General features: G+C 36.9%; 1 protein-coding gene across 1 annotated transcript in view; it reads left to right on the forward strand.

Annotated features, from left to right (window-relative positions):
- Window positions 1–14,850: 14,850 nt before the first annotated feature.
- FKBP5 (FKBP prolyl isomerase 5) overlaps window positions 14,851–20,144 on the forward strand; it is a gene marked incomplete at its 5' end in the record, with an annotated part of 71,287 nt that continues 65,993 nt past the window's right edge. Inside the window, one exon of the mRNA XM_084228953.1 lies at window positions 14,851–14,955. Coding sequence (XP_084085079.1) covers window positions 14,851–14,955 — 105 coding nt within the window. The remainder of the gene's footprint in view (window positions 14,956–20,144) is intronic.

The following is a 20,144-nucleotide window of genomic DNA, read 5'->3' on the forward strand; positions in this document are numbered from 1 at the left end:
ACTGACACTTCAGTTTTAACCCAGTGAGATCCAATTCTGATTTCTAAACTTCAGGATTATAAGATGCTTAATGTGTATTGTCTAAGCTATTGCGATTTTGGTAATTTGTTATGGGAGCTATAGAAAATTAGAGCAGTATTTAAGGATGGGGGGGGGGTTAAAGTTCAGAATGAATCATATTTTGCCAGAGGATTGCAATGGAAAGTTTTCCCATTTTTCTGAAAGCAAAACATGTATTTGTTAATTGAAACTTCTGAAAATAAGGTTTTAGAGTTGGAATAAACATTAGATTATCATTCCAGCCCAATACCCTGAACTTTATAGATATAGACACTGAGTGAAGGCCAAAGATTCCATTGTAGTTAGTAGTTAATGCAACTACATTTTTATCTTAATTAACATGTAGAATCTGATAACTCCCTAGTATTATCTCCTGAGCTCACTCAGGCCCAGTCTCTGACTTACCTTCCAGATATCTCACAAGCACCTCTTGCTCAACCAGCATTCTCTTCCTCTCCCTAGAAGACACTTCATGTTTGAAATAAATTGAACAGAAAGAATAAAGGGTCCTGATAAATGGAACCATGAAATGTTTCATCTTGTCCTAAATTAACAACAAAAATAGTTTATTAAACTACTTAAATGATATAAAGTAAAATTACTACTTAGGGTTAAACTACTTAAATGATACAAAGTAAAATTTGAGAAGTGAAAATTCTTAATTATCTCCCCCAAACTTCATTCTCCAAAGGTAGCACTGTTTTAACAGTGCATATCTTTCCAAATGTCTTGTGTGTAAGTAAGCAAATACATACATACATACACGCTATTTTTCTGCTAAAAATGGGGTCATATTACAAATTGCTCTACAACTGACCATTTGCTTAGTGGTATATCTGGGATATTGTGATTATTAGTAGATTGTTTATGTGGAGTGGCTAAAGCCTCACCTGTTCCATATTAATATTTCCAGAGATTAGCTGTTTTAACCCTAAGGAAAAACAGTGATGACTTTTGTCATGGAATCTTTAATATTTGCATCCCTGTAACCCAGGCCTCCAAATGATTACACATACCAAAATCTATGAACAGTAGATTGGGTATGCAAATAAAGCCATGGTTGGGTATTGCAAATAAAGATGATATGCCATGTCATCTGTGTCATCCCATGGTGCCATCTTGAATTTTTTTTTTTTTTACAGCCCAGAGGAAAACATCACTGGGCAATCAGTGCCATAACTATACATTTATTGATTGTTCATTTTTTATTTCATTATTTATCACGTCATTTGTTATAATGGTAATCTTTTTAATGGATGGATGTTTCTAAAATCCTTTCTCAGTTCACTTGTTTAGATGCTTTAATATTTTAACTAAATGATTTGAAGACTGCATATTTTTATAGTGTGAATTTGCCAAATGTTATGTATTCCTAGCACCATGATCTTGGAGAGAAACTTTGAAATCCTTTTATTTAACCAGACAGTTAATTTAGCTGTATTAAGCAAAGCTTCAATGTCTCATAGATAAATCTATTCTTAATGTTCTTCTTACTTTTGAAGTGTTACTTTTTCATTTCTCTTTACTTCTTTCCCTGTTTGGTTCTTTCCTCCTCTTCTTTTTTTTTTTTTAGATTTATTTATGCATACAAGAACTGGGGTACAGGCCAGAGGTGTGGGGGGTGAGAGGATTCACCAAGAGGCAGAGCGGAGAACAGAACAGGCAGATTGACTGAAATATACTGCTGCGGGGAGCAGTGGATGAGGCAGGAGAGATCTGCTGGGCCTTATGGGTAGCTCCCTGGCCGGGGCTCGAACTCATGCTGCAGAGGCTGCAGATAGCTTCATAGGTTGTCTTAACCCCTTGCGCCATCAGGGAGGCCCTCTTTTCTCTTCTTAAGCCTTTGTTCTCCACTCCCCTTTCACCTAAAGAATCTCACTTTTTCCATTTATAAGCCTTATGCAGGTATCAAACTTCTTACTTGTCACTTTTGCATCTTTACACATTTCCTTCTGTTTCACTTTTACACAGAATATGCTGCCTCTCCTCTGTAGTTCTTGTCTTCTCAACATTTCCCACTGCCTAGTGTGGCCTTGGGAAACCTACCTGGCCTAACTGATACAAAGCCTCTGCTCTTCTGCAGATGTGGCTGTCTATGTTGTGTGTCTGACCCACTCCTGCCCCAGGCTTCCTTTGGAGGAGCTGTTCTTACAGTTGATGTTTGGAAGACAATTTGTCTTTGTTCTTGCCTTCAGTTTTATCTGGTTCAGTGGTAATACCTTTTCTTATTTTCCAGCTTTACAGATTTTTTTCTTTGTGTTAACAGTGTCATCTTTGAGGGATAAAGTTGGTAACTTAGTGCTGGCTTTCAACCTTTGGCAGTTGAATGGTCTCATTTTCTAGATTTTGTTGTTTTAATACTAATATGACCCTTTGCCTCCTACCTATTTAAGAACAATAATTCATCCAGGTCATTGACAGAAGCAATTTAAATGTTATTAATTTTGCTTTCTTCAGTAATTACTTATACTGAGAATGAAGTGAGTTTACCAAAGCATTGCATGCATCTGAGATACAATAAAGGGGGAAATAGCTATAAAGCGGTATTCTTTTAGGATTCTCTTTCCTCCTGTGTTCCTTCATGACAGACGTCTCAGAGCCTTTTATCTTTGAATTGATACAGCAACCATCACTGGAGGTTCAACTCAGAACCTTGCAGGTGCACTGGAAATGTTAAAGGAATTTTCAATTAAGGGAAAAGGAGGAGGATTAAGTAGAGAGAAGTTGAGTGTTGAGTCTGCTGTTAAGTTTTTATCTGCTGTAGCTATGGATTTCACCCACCTCCACTCCCCTCCCCATTCCTTTTCCTTTCCTTCCTTTCTTTTTGTTTTAATTGTGGTGAAATATACATAACATGAAATTTACCAATTTAGCACTTTTAATGCAGTGGCATTAAGTATATATAGGTTGTTGTGCAATTTTCATCACTGTTTTCCAGAACATTTTAGTCTTCACAAACAGAAACTCTGTAATCATTTTGGCAATTGTGACTAGTGCCACCATGAACATTGGTATACAAGTCTGTTTGGGTCTCTGCTTTCATTTCTTTTGCATATTGCTGAGTCATATGGTAATTCTACGTTGAGGAACTGTTAATGCCACATTCCCACCTGCAGAGTATGAGGGTTCCAGTTTCTCTACATCCTTTTCATTTGTTATTTTTCCTTTCTTAGTAATAAGCATCCCATGAGTATGTAGTGATATCACTTTGCACTTTTGATTTTAATTTCCCTTATGAAATGATGTTGAGTATCTTTTCATGTGCTTATTGGTCATTTGTATATCTTCTCATTGGTTTCTTTTTTTAAGATTTATTTATGCAGGGCCTCCCCGGTGGCTCAGCGGTTGAGTGCTGGGCTGAGAAGCTGCCCACGGCCTCTGCAGCACTGGTTTGATCTGCAGTCACCAGCGAAGGGGCCCACATGGCGCACAGACCTCTCTTGCCATGCCCGCTGCTCCCCTCAGCAGTGTACTTTGTCAATCTGCTTGTTCTGCTTCCCGCTCTGGCTCTGGTGAATTCTCTCACCCTCCTGTGCTTCTGACTGTACCCAGTGCTTGTAGAAATAAATAAATCTTTTCAAAAAATTCATACAAGAACTGGGGTACAGGCCAGATGTTGGGGGGGGGGAGTGAGAGAATTCACCAAAGACAGAGTGGGGAACAGGCAGATCTACTGAAATATACTGCTGAGGGGAACAGTAGGTGAGACTGGAGAGGTCTGCTGCACCATGTGGGTAGCTCCCTGGCCAGGGATCAAACTTGCTGCAGTGGCTGCAGATAGCTTGATAGTGCTGAGACTTTACCCCTTGTACCACCAAGGAAGCCCCGGGTTTCTTTTTTTAAAGAAACAGGTATGACCTATACCTGTATGAACAGGTATAGGAATATTGTTCAACATCACCCCATCCCCTCACCCAGTATGGAGGAAAGAATTTTCCATTCCTCAGAGAAAGTAGGTGAATAAATATAGCATGAAGTTTTATAGAGCTGTATAGTCTACATTTGATCTTATTTTCTCTGCATGTATTTTATCTTTTTTTTTTTTTGTATGTATGTCTTTTCTACACATAGATAATTCCTAACACTTCGTGTTACTGGACTTGTTTGATAAGACTGGGGTTGAAAGTAAATGAGGGCCTTCCAGTTTATTTTTACATAGATATTTTCAAAATTAAGGTATGTTTATTTTGTATTCAGTTACAAGCCGTAGGTATACCTCCTTTTTTAAAACTTTCATTTTAAGAAGCTGAAAACCTTTATGACCTTAGACATACATGGTACTTAGAAAGCTGCTATGATTTCCTGTACTTGTAAAAAAGTAGCAGTTCCTATATTCTTTTTTTCCTGCTTTCTGAAAAGTCTCCTGTTACCCAGGAGGAGGATCTTATACAAGGTATCTTTATTTAAAAAAAAGAACAACACAATAAGTTTTACACATGGGTAATTAGTGGATAAAGCTTTAAAATGACTTTGAATTTGGGAGGATCTGACAATTTAGTTTGTTAAGTTTTTAGTACATTGTTGATAAAATTTTAAGTGTATTCTCATTTTTCTGCTATGTCTCAGGTGTTTGCTGACTAGCACTTTGGAGATTGCAAGCTTATCTGTCATGTCTGTAACAGAACTGTGTGTTCCTTTTCTGATGTACTGGATAGTAATTTCTCCCCTTTGGGCAGTTCAGAACAGTGAGCTTTATCGTAGATTAATATCCATAGCTACGTAGTGAATAAACGTAATGGGGGGGAGGCGGGGACAAAAACTTCTCTTATGGGAAAAAAGTGAAACTTTCTCAGTGTGTCTTAACAAGTTTTTAGGATGTCTGTTTTTGCTACCTTTTAAAAATATATATAATATTAAATCAAGGGGAAAGTTCTCTTTTTTCATTTACTTTATTTGCTTATGAAATCTATCCCTCAAATGGCATAATTGGAATTAAGGAGTTAGGAGGAAATACTTGAAAATTTTCCGTTTATTCTCTAGGCATGTTTACCTTTGAAAGTTCAAAAAAAAGTTTGTTTTATTGTTGTTTTTATCTTTGTGTTTTAATTATTCATACTATCCTTTTTCATATGGACTCCATACTACTCAGTCACTCTGTAAGATTACTAATCAGAATTTATCAACACCAACCCACACATGTAAACAATTTTAAAGGAGTTGTTGTAAAGCAACAGAACAATAAATATTGAGGCAACAGATATCTAAATCATTTAACATGGAGGAGGGGGAGGTGGAGAGTAACTGTGTGGCCCATCAGAACAGAGACCAGACCAATCAAGCATATCACACAGCCCATTAAATACTAACCTAAGTAAAACCCACAAACAAAAAATACATAAGACAACTGAAATTGAATTTAAAGAAACCATAACAGAAAATCCTCAAAAAATAAAAAAATACAAGACAAACAAGAACAAAAGCACCCCCCCCCAACAAAGATATAACAAAGTGGCATTGAACACTTATGTTTCAGTAATCATGGTAAAGGTAAGTGGCCCCAATTGACCAGTCAAAAGTTGTAGAGTGGCTGAATGGATTTCTTCCTTCTTTTTTTAATGGATTTGAAAACAAAGTCCAGCCTTATGTTGTTTGTATGAAATTCATCTTGCCAACAAACACAAGCATAGATTAAAGACTGAAGACAGTTAAACAAGCAAATGGCCAAAAAAAAAAAAAAAAATTCAAGAACACCTATACTTATAGCTGATAAAATAGACTTCCAAATAAGAAGAGACAGACACTATATTATAATTAAGGGTCAAATACAACACAAAGAAATCACACATAAATATGTATGCACCAAGTGATGGAGCAACAAGATACAGAAGACAGTAACAGAAGTTAAAAGAGATATTGGTAACAGCACACCAATACTAGGGGACTTTTTAATACCCTGCATACAACAATAGCCAGGTCAACAAAACAAAGAATAAGTAAGGAAACACTAACCTTAAATGTAGTGCTGGACCAAGTAGGTCTACTAGACATCCACGTAACACTCCAAATCCAAACCACCAAATACACATTTTTTTCATGTGTACATGGAACATTTTTAAGATATACCATAACATGGGACACAAGTCAATTGTCAACAAACCTACAAAGGTTGAAATTGTAACTAATATTCACTTTGACCATAATGCCTTAAAGTTAGAAATGACGTATAAGGGGGAAAAAAACAAACCAGGAAGAATCATGATATATGCTGATTAAACAACAAGCTGCTTAATAGCTGTTGGACAAAGTAGGAAATCAAAACAGAAATTTAAAATACCTGGAGATGAGCAAAATTGATGCTACAAACTACAAGAATCCATGGGATGCAGCAAAAGAATCTGAAGAGGGAAGATAATTGCAATACAGGTCAACATTAAGATGCAAAAAAAAAATCTTAAATAAACAATCTACTATCACAACTAAAGCAACTTGAAAAGGAGGAACAAACAAGACCAAAATTAGTAGAAGGAAAGGAAACAAAAAAATTAGAGCAGAAATACATGAAATAGGGATTTAAAAGACTGCACACACACAAAAAAATCAGTGAAGCTAAGAGATGTTTCTTTGAGAAGATAAAATAATTAAAGCCCTAGTTAGGTGAATAAAACAAGGAAGAAAGAAAACATTAATAAACAGAATCACAAGTGAAAGAGGAGAAAGCACAGAAATAAAAAGGATCATAAGCAATTACTGTGAACACCTATTTGCCTATAAATTTGATAACCTTTTAGAAATGGGCAAAGTTCTAGATCAGTATGATCTAAAGGACTGGCCTGGCAGAAACAGGAATTGAACAAACCAATTACAAGGACCAAAATTGAACTAGCAACAGAAAATTCTGAAAAACAAGATAGCTTTACAAATGAGTTTTATCAAACTTTTAAAGAAAACTAATTCCCATCTTGCTCAAATTATTTTTAAAAATATAAGGAATGGGGCCTCCCTGGTGGCAAGGGGTTAAGACTCAATCTATGAAGCTATCCTCAGCCACTGAAACACCAGTTCGATCCCTAGCCAGGGAGCTACCCACACAGTGCAGCAGATCTCTCCTGACTTGCCTGCTGCTCCCCTCAGCAGTGTATTTCAGTCATTCTGCCTGTTCAGTTCCCTACTCTGTCTCTGGTGAATCATCTTAGCCCCCACACTCTGGCCTGTACCCCAGTTCTTGTATGCATAAATAAATAAATCTTTAAAAAAAATTCACTTAAAAAATATATAAGGAGTGCTCCCTAATGTATTTAAGGTGCCAATGTTACCTTAACACCAAAACCAGGCATAGGCAGTACAAAACAATAAAATTATAAGCCAATATCCTTGATGAACATTGGTGCAAAAAATCATCAACAAAATTCTAGCAAATTGAATTCAGCAGTATATCACAAGAATTATACACCATGATGAAGGTGGGATTCATCCCAGGATGCAAGGATGGTTTAATATACATAAATCAAGTTACACATCATATCAACCAAAGTAAAGATAAAAATCATATAATGTCAATAGATAAAGAAAAAGCATTGAATAGATTCAGCACCCAATTTATGATTAAAAACTGTAGACAAAATGGCAATAAAAGGAAACTGCTACCTCAATATAATGAAGACATATATTACAACCAACCAACCAACATAAATGATACTTAATGGTGAAAAACAAAGTTTTCCTCTAAAAATTGGGAACAAGACAAGGATGTCCATTGTAGCCACTTCTTTGTAATTTAGTATTAGAGATTTTGGCCAGAGCTATCCTACAAACAAAAGAAATAAAGGAAATCCAAGTCAGAAAAGGGAAATTACACTATTCACAGATGATGTAACATTATATAGAAAAATCCTAAAGATTCTATCAAAAAGTTATTAGAAACAATAACTAAATACAGTAAGGTAGGTGATATAATCAATGTTCAAAAAAAAAAAATCCATAGCTTTTTTAATATAAATAACAAGAAGCAAAAGAAATTATTCCATACTCATGTATGGGAAGAATTAATATGATAATCTAAATGACTATCCTCCCTAAAATGATACATAAATTTAACACAGTCCCTGTCAAAATGCCAGTAATATTTTTCAAATTTAACAAAAATACTGAAATTAATAGGCCTCAAGTTGCAAATACAACCCTGAGAAAAAAGGAGAGAAAAGGAGGTATCATGTTACTTGACTTCAAATTTCACTATGAAGCAACAATGTTAAAAACAATATGGTATTGGCACAAAAATAGATTAATGGATCGATGGAATACAATTGAAAGCTCAGAAATAAATCCATGTACATGCTAGCCCCTAAACTATGATAAAGCATCCAATACCATAAAATGTGGAAAATGAAAATACTGTCTCTTATAAATGGTAGTGGGAAAATTGGAAACCCACATATGAAAGAATGAATTTGGATCACTTGCTAACCCCATACACAAAAATAAAGACTTAGATACACAATCTGTAATAATAAAAGACATAAGAGAAAACATTGGCAATAAATTCCATGATACCACTGATAAGGATACTTTCAATGATTTGGCCCTACAGTCAGGGAATTAAAAACAAATGAAAATTGGCTTACCTCAAGTTAAAAGGCTTCTATAAAGTGAAAGAAGATACAAGATGATCAACAAGATACCTCATTGAATGGGAGAAAATATTCAGATAATATATAACTGATAAGGGACTAATATTCAAAATATGTTTAAAACTCATTCAAGTCAACTGTTAAAAAAATTATAAATGGGTATTAGACATGAATAGAAAATTCACCCAAAAAAAGGATACTCAGAAGACCAAAAGACGTTTGAAAAAATGTTCATCATTTCTAATAAGAGATGTAGATTAAAGCCTAGTGAGAGGACCACCCTGGTGGCGCAGGCAGTTGAACGCCACACTGTGAAGCTGTATGCAGCCTCTTCAGCGTGGGTTCGATCCCACCCGGCTGGTGAGAATCCCACATGGCGCAGCAGACCTTCCTGTCTCGCCCGGTGCTCCCCTCAGCAGTGTATTTCGTCAGTCTGCCTGTTGTGTTCCCCGCTCTGTCTCTGGTGAATCCTCTCACCCTCCTGCGCATCTGGCCTGTACCCTGGTTCTTGTATGCAAATAAATAATTTTTAAAAAAGCCCAGTGAGATATGATCTCACTGGTACAACCATTATGGAAAGCAGTCTGGATCTACTGTATAATCCAGCAATCCCATTCTTGGGCACATATCCAAGGAAAATAATACCATCAACACAAAAACCTTTATGTTCCACAGTCTTCATAGCAGCATTATTTACAATAGCTGGGACATCGAAGCAGCCTTAAAAGTTTATTGATGGAAGAATGGGTTGAGAAAATGTGGTATTTCTACACCATGGAGTACTGTGTAGCCATAAGAAAGGATGGAATGCAACCATTTTCAACAAAATGGAGGGAACTTGAGAGAATTATGTGTAGCAAAATAAGTCAGAATGATAAAAGACTTTTACATAGCAGACAATTCAATAGTGTAAAACACTTTAAAAATCAGCGGATATCAGTAAGCATCCTAAGGGTTTTGAGGTTAAGAGAAATGAGGGAGGAAAAAGGACAAGGGCATATAAAAGGTGATGATGTGGGAAAGATAATTAAAAAGTAAAAGATTAAGAAATAAAAAAACTCAATTGATAACAATTTAATAAAAAATTGTGATAGGTAGCTTTTTTCTGCATTGATTTCATCCATTAAATTAGATATCAATCAGTAAGAAAAAAGACACATAAATGTTAATAGTCTAATAAATCATTTTGATTTAAAAAAAATTGTATCCTTCAAGTGTTAGAACTAAAAAGGAGGAGCATATTCCATTATCAAATGGCATTTATAAAGCTAGCAACTCCACCACTTTAACTAGTACCCTGATTACATGGATTTTAGCAAGCTATTGTTTTTCTTTTTCTTTTTTTTTTTTTTTAAAGATTTATTTATTAGGCCTCCCCTGGTGGCGCAGCGGTTGAGCGCTGGGTTGCAAAGCTGCCCGCAGCTTCTGCAGCACCGGTTCAGTCCCTGGCTGCCGGCGAGGAGCCCACATGGTGCACAGACCTCTCCTGGCGTGCCCGCTGCTCCCCTCAGCAGTGTATTTTGTTGGTCTGCCTGTTCTGTTCCCCGTTCTGGCTGCGGTGAATTCTCTCACCCTCCTGTGCTATACAAGCACTGGCTACAGTCAGAAGCACCGGAGGGTGAGAGGATTCATTAGAACCAGAGCCGGGAACAGACCAGGCAGACTGAGGAAGTACACTGCTGAAGGGAGCAGCGGGCGCGTGCCATGTGGGACCCTCGCCAGAAGCTGGGGATCCAGCCGGAAACTGCCAAGGCTGTGGGCAGCTTCGCAGCCCAGCACTCAACCGCTGCGCCACCAGGGAGGCCCAAGCTATTGTTTTTCAAAGAGTGTTAGAACCATAAGAGAATTTTTTTATTAACAATATTTTCATTTAAAAAATTAGCTGAACTCCAATTGATGAGCATTTAGAAGAAAGGCATTGCCTTTGAATGTGTTACAGTTATGCACTCTCAATTTTTTTTACTTTTTTGGAATACATGGGCACATGTGAATGCCCACTCTCAAATGACTTGAAAGAAGAAGACATCAGGTCACTTCACCCCTGAGCACGTGTCTCTTAAGAATGATGATATTGTTCTACATACAACCACAATACTATATCACACTCCAGAAAGTTTTTATACAGTAATGATAATCTAGTGTATAGCCTGTTTTTCCAGATTTTCTGATTTCTTCCTCAAAATGTCCTTTTATAAGTTTTGGTTCCTCTAATCCAGGATACAGGTAAGGATTACACTTTGCATTTGGTTGTTGTGTCTCTTTAGCCTCTAATCTAGAAAAGGCCCCCTGTCTTTTTTTTTTTTGTCTTTTATAGCTAACATTTTTGAGGAGTCTAGGTTAGTTGTCTTGTGGTATGTTCTACGACCTAATTTTGTCTTGCTTTTGATGGGTTTCAGATTAAACATTTTCGGTAGGAATACCACACAGGTATATGTACTTCCCGTTACCACAGGAGGCACAGTACTGTCAGTCTGTGGTGGTGTTGGTATTGGAGTTCGGTGATGACACAAATCACTGGTGTTAAGGGGTATCTGTCATCCCTGGGAAGTCTCTTTTCCTTTTCTAATAGTGAATAATAGTTCACACTGTGAGACTATGTGGCTGTCGTGTTCCCTAATAACCTTTTACCTGGCAGTTTTAATTTGCTCCTTGCTTTAAAACCAGAGTTAAAAGCAAGCATCTATTGATCAGTGTTATCTGTGAAACCCAAGAAGTTTGTGGGTGTGTTTATGGGTGTGTTTCCAGGAATACAGTCCATGACCCCCTAAATATTTTTAAAAATCTTTCCCTCATTGGGCCTCCCTATTGGCACAAGGGGTTAAGTCTCAGTACTATAAAGCTGTCCAAATTCGATCCCAGGCCAGAGAGTTGTGACCCAAGCAGCGCAGCAGACCTCTCCTGTCTCGCCCGCTGCTTCTCTCAGCTGTGTATTTCAGTAGATCTGCCTGTTCTGCTCCCCACTCTGTCTCTGGTGAATCTTCTCACACCCTGCACCTCTGGCCTGTACCCCAATTCTTGTATGCATAAATAAATAAAAATCTTTTTAAAAAAAATCTTTCCCTCATTGTTGAGGGGCATTCCACAGAAAAATCTGTTTTAACGTAGTTTACTAGAACCTGAGAATCAGCCCTGTTCATTTAATTTTCCTAATTATCTAGCTCAGCTTGGTACTTAATTTTTGTTTTTGTTTGTTTGAGAATGATTTGTTCTGGCCTTTTCCCGTATCTGGAGCCAAGCATTTGGTATTTTGTGTTTGGTATAAACTGTACTAGAAAATAGAGCAAAGGGACTTAACCCTGGGGGCTTGGTGTCCTCTTTGAAGGTTTTTGGGCTTAGTAAATTTTGATTTTTGTTTTTGGTGACATTAAAATAAATTTATGTCTGTTAGGAATGAGTCAAAACATTGCAATATATATTTTAATTACCAAATTATCTGTTGTGTCAATATTTTTCACAAGTGTAAAATAACTTTTACTATGTTGACAAGAGAGTTTGGCAGTTTACTTTAGGAAGACATATGTCATTATTAGGTTAATGTTGAATAGCTGTGGAAGTGATTATTCTTGATTTTACCTGCTCAACCAGGAGAGCAGTATGGAATTAGTCCTGGCAGCAGACAGCAAAGTATGTTTTGTTTCATCTGTTGATTAGCCTACATCGGTTTGCCTTGCATAAAACACTATTGGCTAGGAGACTAAAATAGCAATAAGAACTAATATTTGAGTAATATGCTTTCAAAATAGGCATATGCCATTTTATCCAGGAAATTTTTATTATAATTACACAGGTAGGGAAAAAAAAAGGCTTAGACAAGTTCAAGTAGTCAACATCAAACAGCCTATAAGGAGTTCCAAATTTCTTGTTTTAACAATTATAAAAGGTAGCAACATTCTAGGGAATCTAAATATGAACCAAAACACAGCCCTTGCTCTCAGTTAAGGGAAATGAAAGCAAAAATAAACAAATGGGACAACATTAAACACAAAAGCTTCTGCACAGTGAATGAAACTCATAAAAATGAAGAAAAGCAAATACCCTGCTGAATGGGAGATTTGCACATCATATATCTGACAAAGGGCTAATATAGGAGAGTTACAAAGAATTCATGCAACTGAACAAAAAGAAAACAAATACCCTAAGGAAGACGTGCAGATGGCTAATAAGCACGTCGAAACTGCTCATCATCATTTAAGTTAAGGGAAATGCAAATCACAGCCACAATGAGATACCATCTCACACCCATGAGAATGGCCCACATAAAAAAGTTCAGAAAGAACAGGTGTTGGCAAGGTGTGGAGAAAAAGGAACCCTCCTTACTACTGATAGGAATGTAGACTGGTCTGGTCCTTAAGGAAAATAATATGGTTTCTCACTATTAAAAATAGATCTATCATATGATCCAGCAGTTCTACTCCTGGTATCTCCCTGAATCATGCAGAAGCTCTTATTTGAACAGATATATGCCCCCCTTTGTTCATTGCAGCACTATTTACAATAGTCAAGTTATGGAAACAGCCTATGGCCCAGTGACAGATGAGTGGATTAAGATGTGGTATATATGTATGCAATGGAATACTACTCAGCTATTTATTAAAAAAAGATGAATCTTGCAAATTCTTGATAATGTGACTTTAGCTGGAGGAGATTATGCTAAGCAAAGTTGAAGGAGAAAGACAAATATCAGATGATTTCACTTATGTGGAATATGGAGAAACAAAGGAACAAGGCCAAAACTAAATCAAAATAAACCAAATCCTGATTGCAGACTTGATGCTAAGGAAAGGAGGTGGGTTTGGGAACAAAGAGATGGGGAGCTCAGTGCACTATAGAGGAAGATTATGAGTGTTTAGGTGGTGTGGTAACATACATCTGAAGACTTGTGCACCTATTCCCCTAAATCATATACAGTGTTGTAAACCAGTGTTATCTCAATTTAAAAAAAAGTTAAATAATAAATCAGGTGTGTCTTATCTATATTTCAGATAACAAATCAAGGAAAAAACTAAGGAACTACAGACAAGGTCAAACAATCAATGTTTTAGGAAGAAGAAAAAAAAATGGCCAAGGATGTAGAGATAGGAAAGCACAGGGCTTGTTGTGGGAGAGGAATTAGTCTGGTTTCGCTAGAGCTGCATGAAAGAAAGTAGTGGAAAATAGGTTAAAATCAGGGATTGAAGTGTCTTGTATGCCATGCCAGGGAAAAGCCTGTTTCCCTAGATATTTTGAGCAGGAAATGAAAAATGTGGCCCTATATGCACCTCCCTTGTGATTCAAGGGGTTAAGCACAGCACTGTGAAGCTATCCGCAGCCTCTTCGGCATGAGTTCTATCCCCAGCCAGGGAGCAACCCACATGGCACAGTAGACCTCTCCTGACTCGCCCTCTGCTCCCCTTAGCAGTGTATTTCAGTCAGTCTGCCTGTTCTGCTCCCCACTCTGTCTCTGCTGAATCCTCTCACCCCCCACATCTCTGGCCTGTACCCCAGTTCTTGTAGGCATAAATAAACCTTTAAAAAAAAGAAAAAGAAAAATGTGACTCTGTAGAAGTCCCAATAATGATGAAATGCTTACATTTTTAAGTTATTTCTGTGTTAGTCTCCTAGCATATATTATCTCATTAATAGTATGAGACCTCACAGTCACCCTATGAAGAATGTACTATGTCCATTTTGTAGATGTGAAACTGAGGCCAGTGAGATTAAGTTTGCAAATGTCAGACAGTTGCTGCTGGAGCTGGGATTCAGACTGTGGTCTATCAGCTTCCATTTCTATTCTTTCCATTCCATTTCTAGAATATTTCATATTCTATTTACTACTCTGAATTCTTGTCACTTCTCCTATCACATCACCTCTTAACTTCTTAATTCTCTGTCATGAATGTGGCTTCTATAGAAAAGAACATTTTTCAAAGTTCTGAGAAGACTATTTCATACTGGGTAGTCATATTAAGGAATATAATTATTACTAAAACTGACTTGTATTGATCTTTAATTTGAGACCAGAGCTGGATAAGAAATTGAAAAGTTGGATGATGTTTTGTTTACATACCTCATGACATCAATATGTGCTCATAGTAAATGTTTTGTTGACAGTATCTAATCTTATTGGTCCTAAGTAAATCTTTGGCTGGGCAAAGCTCAGTTCCTAGTCATTTAAGGATGTGTTACAAAGTGACAATTTTCTTAGCTAAGATATGTTTCTTCTCACAGGTTTCTATAAAAGAAAATGACTACTGATGAAGGTACCAAGAACAATGGAGAAAGCCCAGCAGCAGCTGTTGCTGAACAGGGAGAGGATATTACCGCTAAAAAAGATAGAGGTGTATTAAAGGTAAGATCACATGGATGAATGACATGCAGCGAAATTTGCTATCTGGAAAGATTGTTTATAATTTAATTTTTTATTTTTTGCTGGAGGTAAAGGTAAATATTGTTTACTGAGGCTTACTAAAAGTGGCAAACATACAGCAGGAGACCTAGCTATATAAATTAACTTGCAGATGTATCTTAGTAAATACCGGTCTTGAGTTCAGAGGTCATTGTTTGACATCAGAAGGCTCTGTTTCCCTATTCTCAAAGTATACAAATGGGTTATCATTTTAATATAATAGTTTAGTATATCACAATAAGCTAATGACATGTCAGACAGCTTTTTTCCAGAAGACCTTTTTTATTTTTATTTTTTTAAGATTTATTTTTTATATATTTATGCATAGAAAAACTGGGGTGTAAGCCAGAGGTGGTGGTGGGGAGAGGATTCACCAGAGACAGAGTGGGGAGCAGAACGGGCAGATCCACTGAAATGCATTGCTGAGGGGAGCAGTAGGAGAGACAGGAGAGTTGTTCACTGAGCCATGTGAGTTAGCTCCCTGGCCAGAGATGGAACCCACACTGCAGTGGCTGCAGACAGCACCACAGTGCCGAGACCTAAACCCCTGCACCAGCAGGGAGGCCCCTTTTTATTCATTTTTACATGATTTTTCTCACAGTGGTCTTATAAAACAGAGTACCTCTTAATTCTTCCATTGTATTTGTGAATAAATTGAAACTCAAAGAGATTAAATGGCTGTAGTTACTTCTTTTACACAATTGTTATACATACATAGATGTTTTATATAGTTGAATTAATTTTTTTTGCTTAAAAGATTATTTTACACATTCTAAATATTACCACTGAGTTCTGATATCTCTGGTGTCAACATTATGAAATGAGAATTTTTCAGTTTCTTTTATTCTGATGTTGCTTTTGTGAAAGCTTTTTTCTGTACTTGAATCTCTTTGCAATATACACATTTTACTGTTAGTCTGCTGTGTGCCCAAATTTTAGAGACTTGAAACTAGTTTAAGAACTTATTTTACCTCCTGATAATCTTCTATCAGAAGACTTCTCAACATTGTGGCTAAATGAAACTACTTGCCCCAAATTTCAGAATGCTTCTAAAGACTGAAAATTCTGCAGGTTGTCCTCAGTGTTTCTCTACCTCTATTTAAATTGTTCACTTTCATCTTTTCATATAACCACACTCAAAACACAGTCCCAAATTTGCCTCAGATCCTATATTGTAGTTAGTAAAGCTAATAAGGTTTTTAGGCTTATAAAAAATATTTTGAGATAGTAAGCCCTTTAAATCATATCACATATCACTATCTAGAAGCTCCAGTTTCACCATGGGTCTTTTGGTTAAGATTAAATAGGTCTACTAATTGTCCTCAGGCAATTTAGTTTACCTCCGTAATGAAGTTAACTCATTTGTAAAATTGAAATGTTACTGCTACCTCATAGAGTTCTCAGCATTACATAAAGCATTTAGCACAGTAGATGACCTATAATAATCTCTATAACTATTATATGTTTAGGAGAGGAAAAAAATAAGGACCAAGGCATGCCTGGAAAGTCATTAACTAGCACAAGATGATAAAATTATATACTTTTTTAAAATGACCTGAGACTAGATTTTGTCCCTGAGGCAATCCAGATTTAGGCACAAAGTCATCTTGCTGGGGAAACCTGAGTGATAGCAGAGTATCTCTTGCAGATGTGGACAGCTGTCTGATTCCCTGTTCACTACTTATCTACATACCTGACTCCTTTTTTATGGTCCTGGAAATGTGTATCCCTCCATATGAGACTATAGGCAGTTCATGAACATGAACAATTTAGAATATTGTGTGGTTTCTTTTAATTTTTTGAATTTTTTTCCTTTTTGAACTCTTAGAGTGGTAATTTTTTTTATGAAGTAACTTTTTATTTTTAATTATATATGAACATGCCTTGGAGATAATGTAGATTCTTCTCAAGACTACCACAATTAAGCAAGTCATACAAGTTATCTAACTTTCCAATTTATAAAGATCTTTGCATCATAGTGTATTCTATTAATAAAGTACACAGTAATATCATGTCTAAAATACAACACACATACACCTTAATTAAGTGAGTCACAGAGACGCAAAGTGAGCACGTGCTGTTGGGAAAATGGTGCCAACAGATTTGGTCATTGCAAGCCTTCAATTTATTAAGAGTGTAGTATCTGTAAATTATACTAAAGCAAAACACAGTAAAATGAAATATGCCTATAATCATTTGTTCCCAGATTCTCTGAAATGTAACTGACATAGAACATTATAAAACATTATAAAAGTTTAAGTTGTGTACAGCATGATGATTTGATCCCCAGTGTTTCGAAATGATTATCATAATAAGGCTATTAATATCTATTTCCTCACATAATTACTATGCAAATGGCATAAACATTTAAGAACTCTCTTAGCAGTTTTCAAGTATATACTACAATGTTGACTCTAGTGACCATACTATACATTACATCCCCAGAATTTACGCATCTTCTTAATGGAAGTTTGTACAGTTTGACTGACAACTTCTCCCCTCCCCACTTCCCAGCTCTGGCCATTCTTCTCTCTGTGAATTCACCTTTTTAATTTAATTTTTATTTTTATTTATTTATTTATTTATTTTTGGATTGTATGAATTTTATTATTTTTTTAAATATTTATTTATGCATACAAGAGCTGGGGCACAGGCCAGAGATGCTAGGGGTGAGAGGATTCACCAGAGACAGAGCGGGAACAGAACAGGCAGACTGACCAAAGCACACTGCTGAGGGATGCTGTGGGCAAGTCAGGACAGGTCTGCTGCACCATATGGGTTGCTCCCTGGCCGGCCGGGGATCGAACTCAGGCTGCAGAGGCTGTGGACCACTTCATAGTGCGGTGTTCAACTTCCCGCGCCACCAGGGCGGGCCCTATTTTTATATTACTTCACAGCACTGTATAGGTTCCAGCAGTATACCCCATCACGTCCACCACCAAATATTCAGTTACTATCTATTGCCAAGCAATTGGACCCATCTACCTATTCCCTCCCTTCTCTCTCCTTCCTTTCTGGTGACTACCATTCTATGGTCAGAGTTTAGGATTTGTGGGATTCTTTTGTTGTTGTTCATTTGCTTTTCTGTTCTTTATAGTCCACAAATGAGTGAAATCATGTGGTATTTGTCTTTTTCCTTCGGACTTACTTTGATTCATTTAATTCCCTCAAGGGCCATCCATGGTGTTAAAAATGGCAGATCATTTTTATGACTGAGTAGTATTTTTAAAAAATATTTATTTATTGTATATAAGAACTGGGGTGTAGATCAGAGGTGCAGGGATTGGGAGGATTCACCAGAGACAACTTGGAGAGCAGAGCAGGCGGATTAACCAAAATATACTGCTAAGGGGAGCAGTTGGCAATTCAGGAGAGGTCTGCTGCGCCATATGTATGTTAGCTCCTTGGACAAGGACTAAACTCAGGCCACAGCACTGATAGGGCTGAGACTTAACCCCTCGGCTACCAGGGAGGCCCCTGACAGAGTAGTATTTCATTGTGTACTTGTACCACTTATTTATTCATTCATCTGTCATTAGGTCTTTGGGTTGTTTCCATAGCTTGACTATTATGAATAGAGCTGCAGTGAACATAGGGTGCATATTGCTTTTGAGTTAGTGTTTTCATATTCTTCTGGTAAATACTCAGATGTGGGATTATTAGATCATGTGGTAATTCTGTTTTTAATTTTTTGAGGAGCTTCCATACTGTTTTCTTTTTTTTTTAAGTTTTATTTATTTATGCATATAAGAGCTGGGGCACAGGCCAGAGATGCGGGGGGGGGGGGGGCAGGGGGAGGCAGTAGGGTGAGGTGAGAGGATTCACCAGAAACAGAGTGGGGAACAGAACAGGCAGACTGACTGAAATACACTGCTGAGGGGAGCAGTGGGCCAGATAGGAGAGGTCTGCTGCACCATGTGGGTAGCTCCCTGGCCGGCTGGGGATTGAACTCGTGCTGCAGAGGCTGCGGATTGCTCCATAGTGTGATGCTTAACCCCTTGCGCCATCAGGGAGGCCCATTCCATACTGTTTTCTATAGTGGCTGCACCAGTTTACATTCCTACCAGTGCTGGGAAGATTCCTTTTTCCATATACTAACTAACACTTTTCTCTCTGCTGTGAGGTAAAATCTCATTGTGGTTTTGATTTACATTTCACTAATGATGAGTGATATAGAACATTTTTTCATGTGTATGTTAGTCATCTGTATGTCCTCTTGGTAAAATGCCTATTTTGCCTATTTTTTAAGTGAATAATAGATTTTTTTGTTGTTTAGTTGTACAAGTCGCTCATATATTTTGGATTGTCTGATATATGGTTTGCAAATATCTTCTTTGCCTTTTCACCATGCAGAAGCTTTTTAGTTTGATGTAATTCCATTTATTTGTATTTTTTGTTTCTCTTACTATTGGAGATAAATCCACAAAGAGATCACTAAGACTGATGTCAAAGAATTTATTACTTATGTATTTAGTGGTTTCATGTCTTACATTCATTGTTTAATCCATTTTGAACTGATTTTAGTGTATGGAGTGTGATAGTGGTCTAGTTTCATTCTTTTATATATGACTGTCCTGTTTTCCCAGCACCAGAAGAGATCATTCCTTTCTCCATTGTATGTTCTTGGCTCCTTTGTCATAAATTGGTTTCCCATATAGGTATCATTTTATGTCTGGGCTTTCAATTCTATTTCATTGATCTGTGTACCCGTTTTTATTCCAATGCCATACTGTTTTAATTACCGTACCTTTGTAGTATAGTTTGAAGCTAGGGAGCATGATACCTGCATTTTTGTTCTCTTCTCAGAATTGTTTTGGCTATTCTTTTGTGGTCATACAAATTTTAGGGTTGTTTGTTCTATTTCTGTGAAAAATGCCACAGATTGATAGGAAAGGCATTGAATCTATCAATTGACTTGGGTAGTCTGGACATTCTAACAAATCAGTTCTTCTAATTCAAGAGCATTGGATATTTTTCCATATTTGTGTCTTCTTCAGTTATTTTCATAAATGTCTTCAGAGTTTTCAGTGTACAGGTCCTTTACTTCCTTGATTAAATTTATTCCTAGGTATTTTATTCTTTTTGCTGCAATCATACATGATACTGTTTTCCATGATACTGTTTTCCCATTT

Source organism: Talpa europaea (genome assembly GCF_964194135.1).
Source record: "Talpa europaea genome assembly, chromosome: 2".
Lineage (NCBI taxonomy): Eukaryota > Metazoa > Chordata > Mammalia > Eulipotyphla > Talpidae > Talpa > Talpa europaea.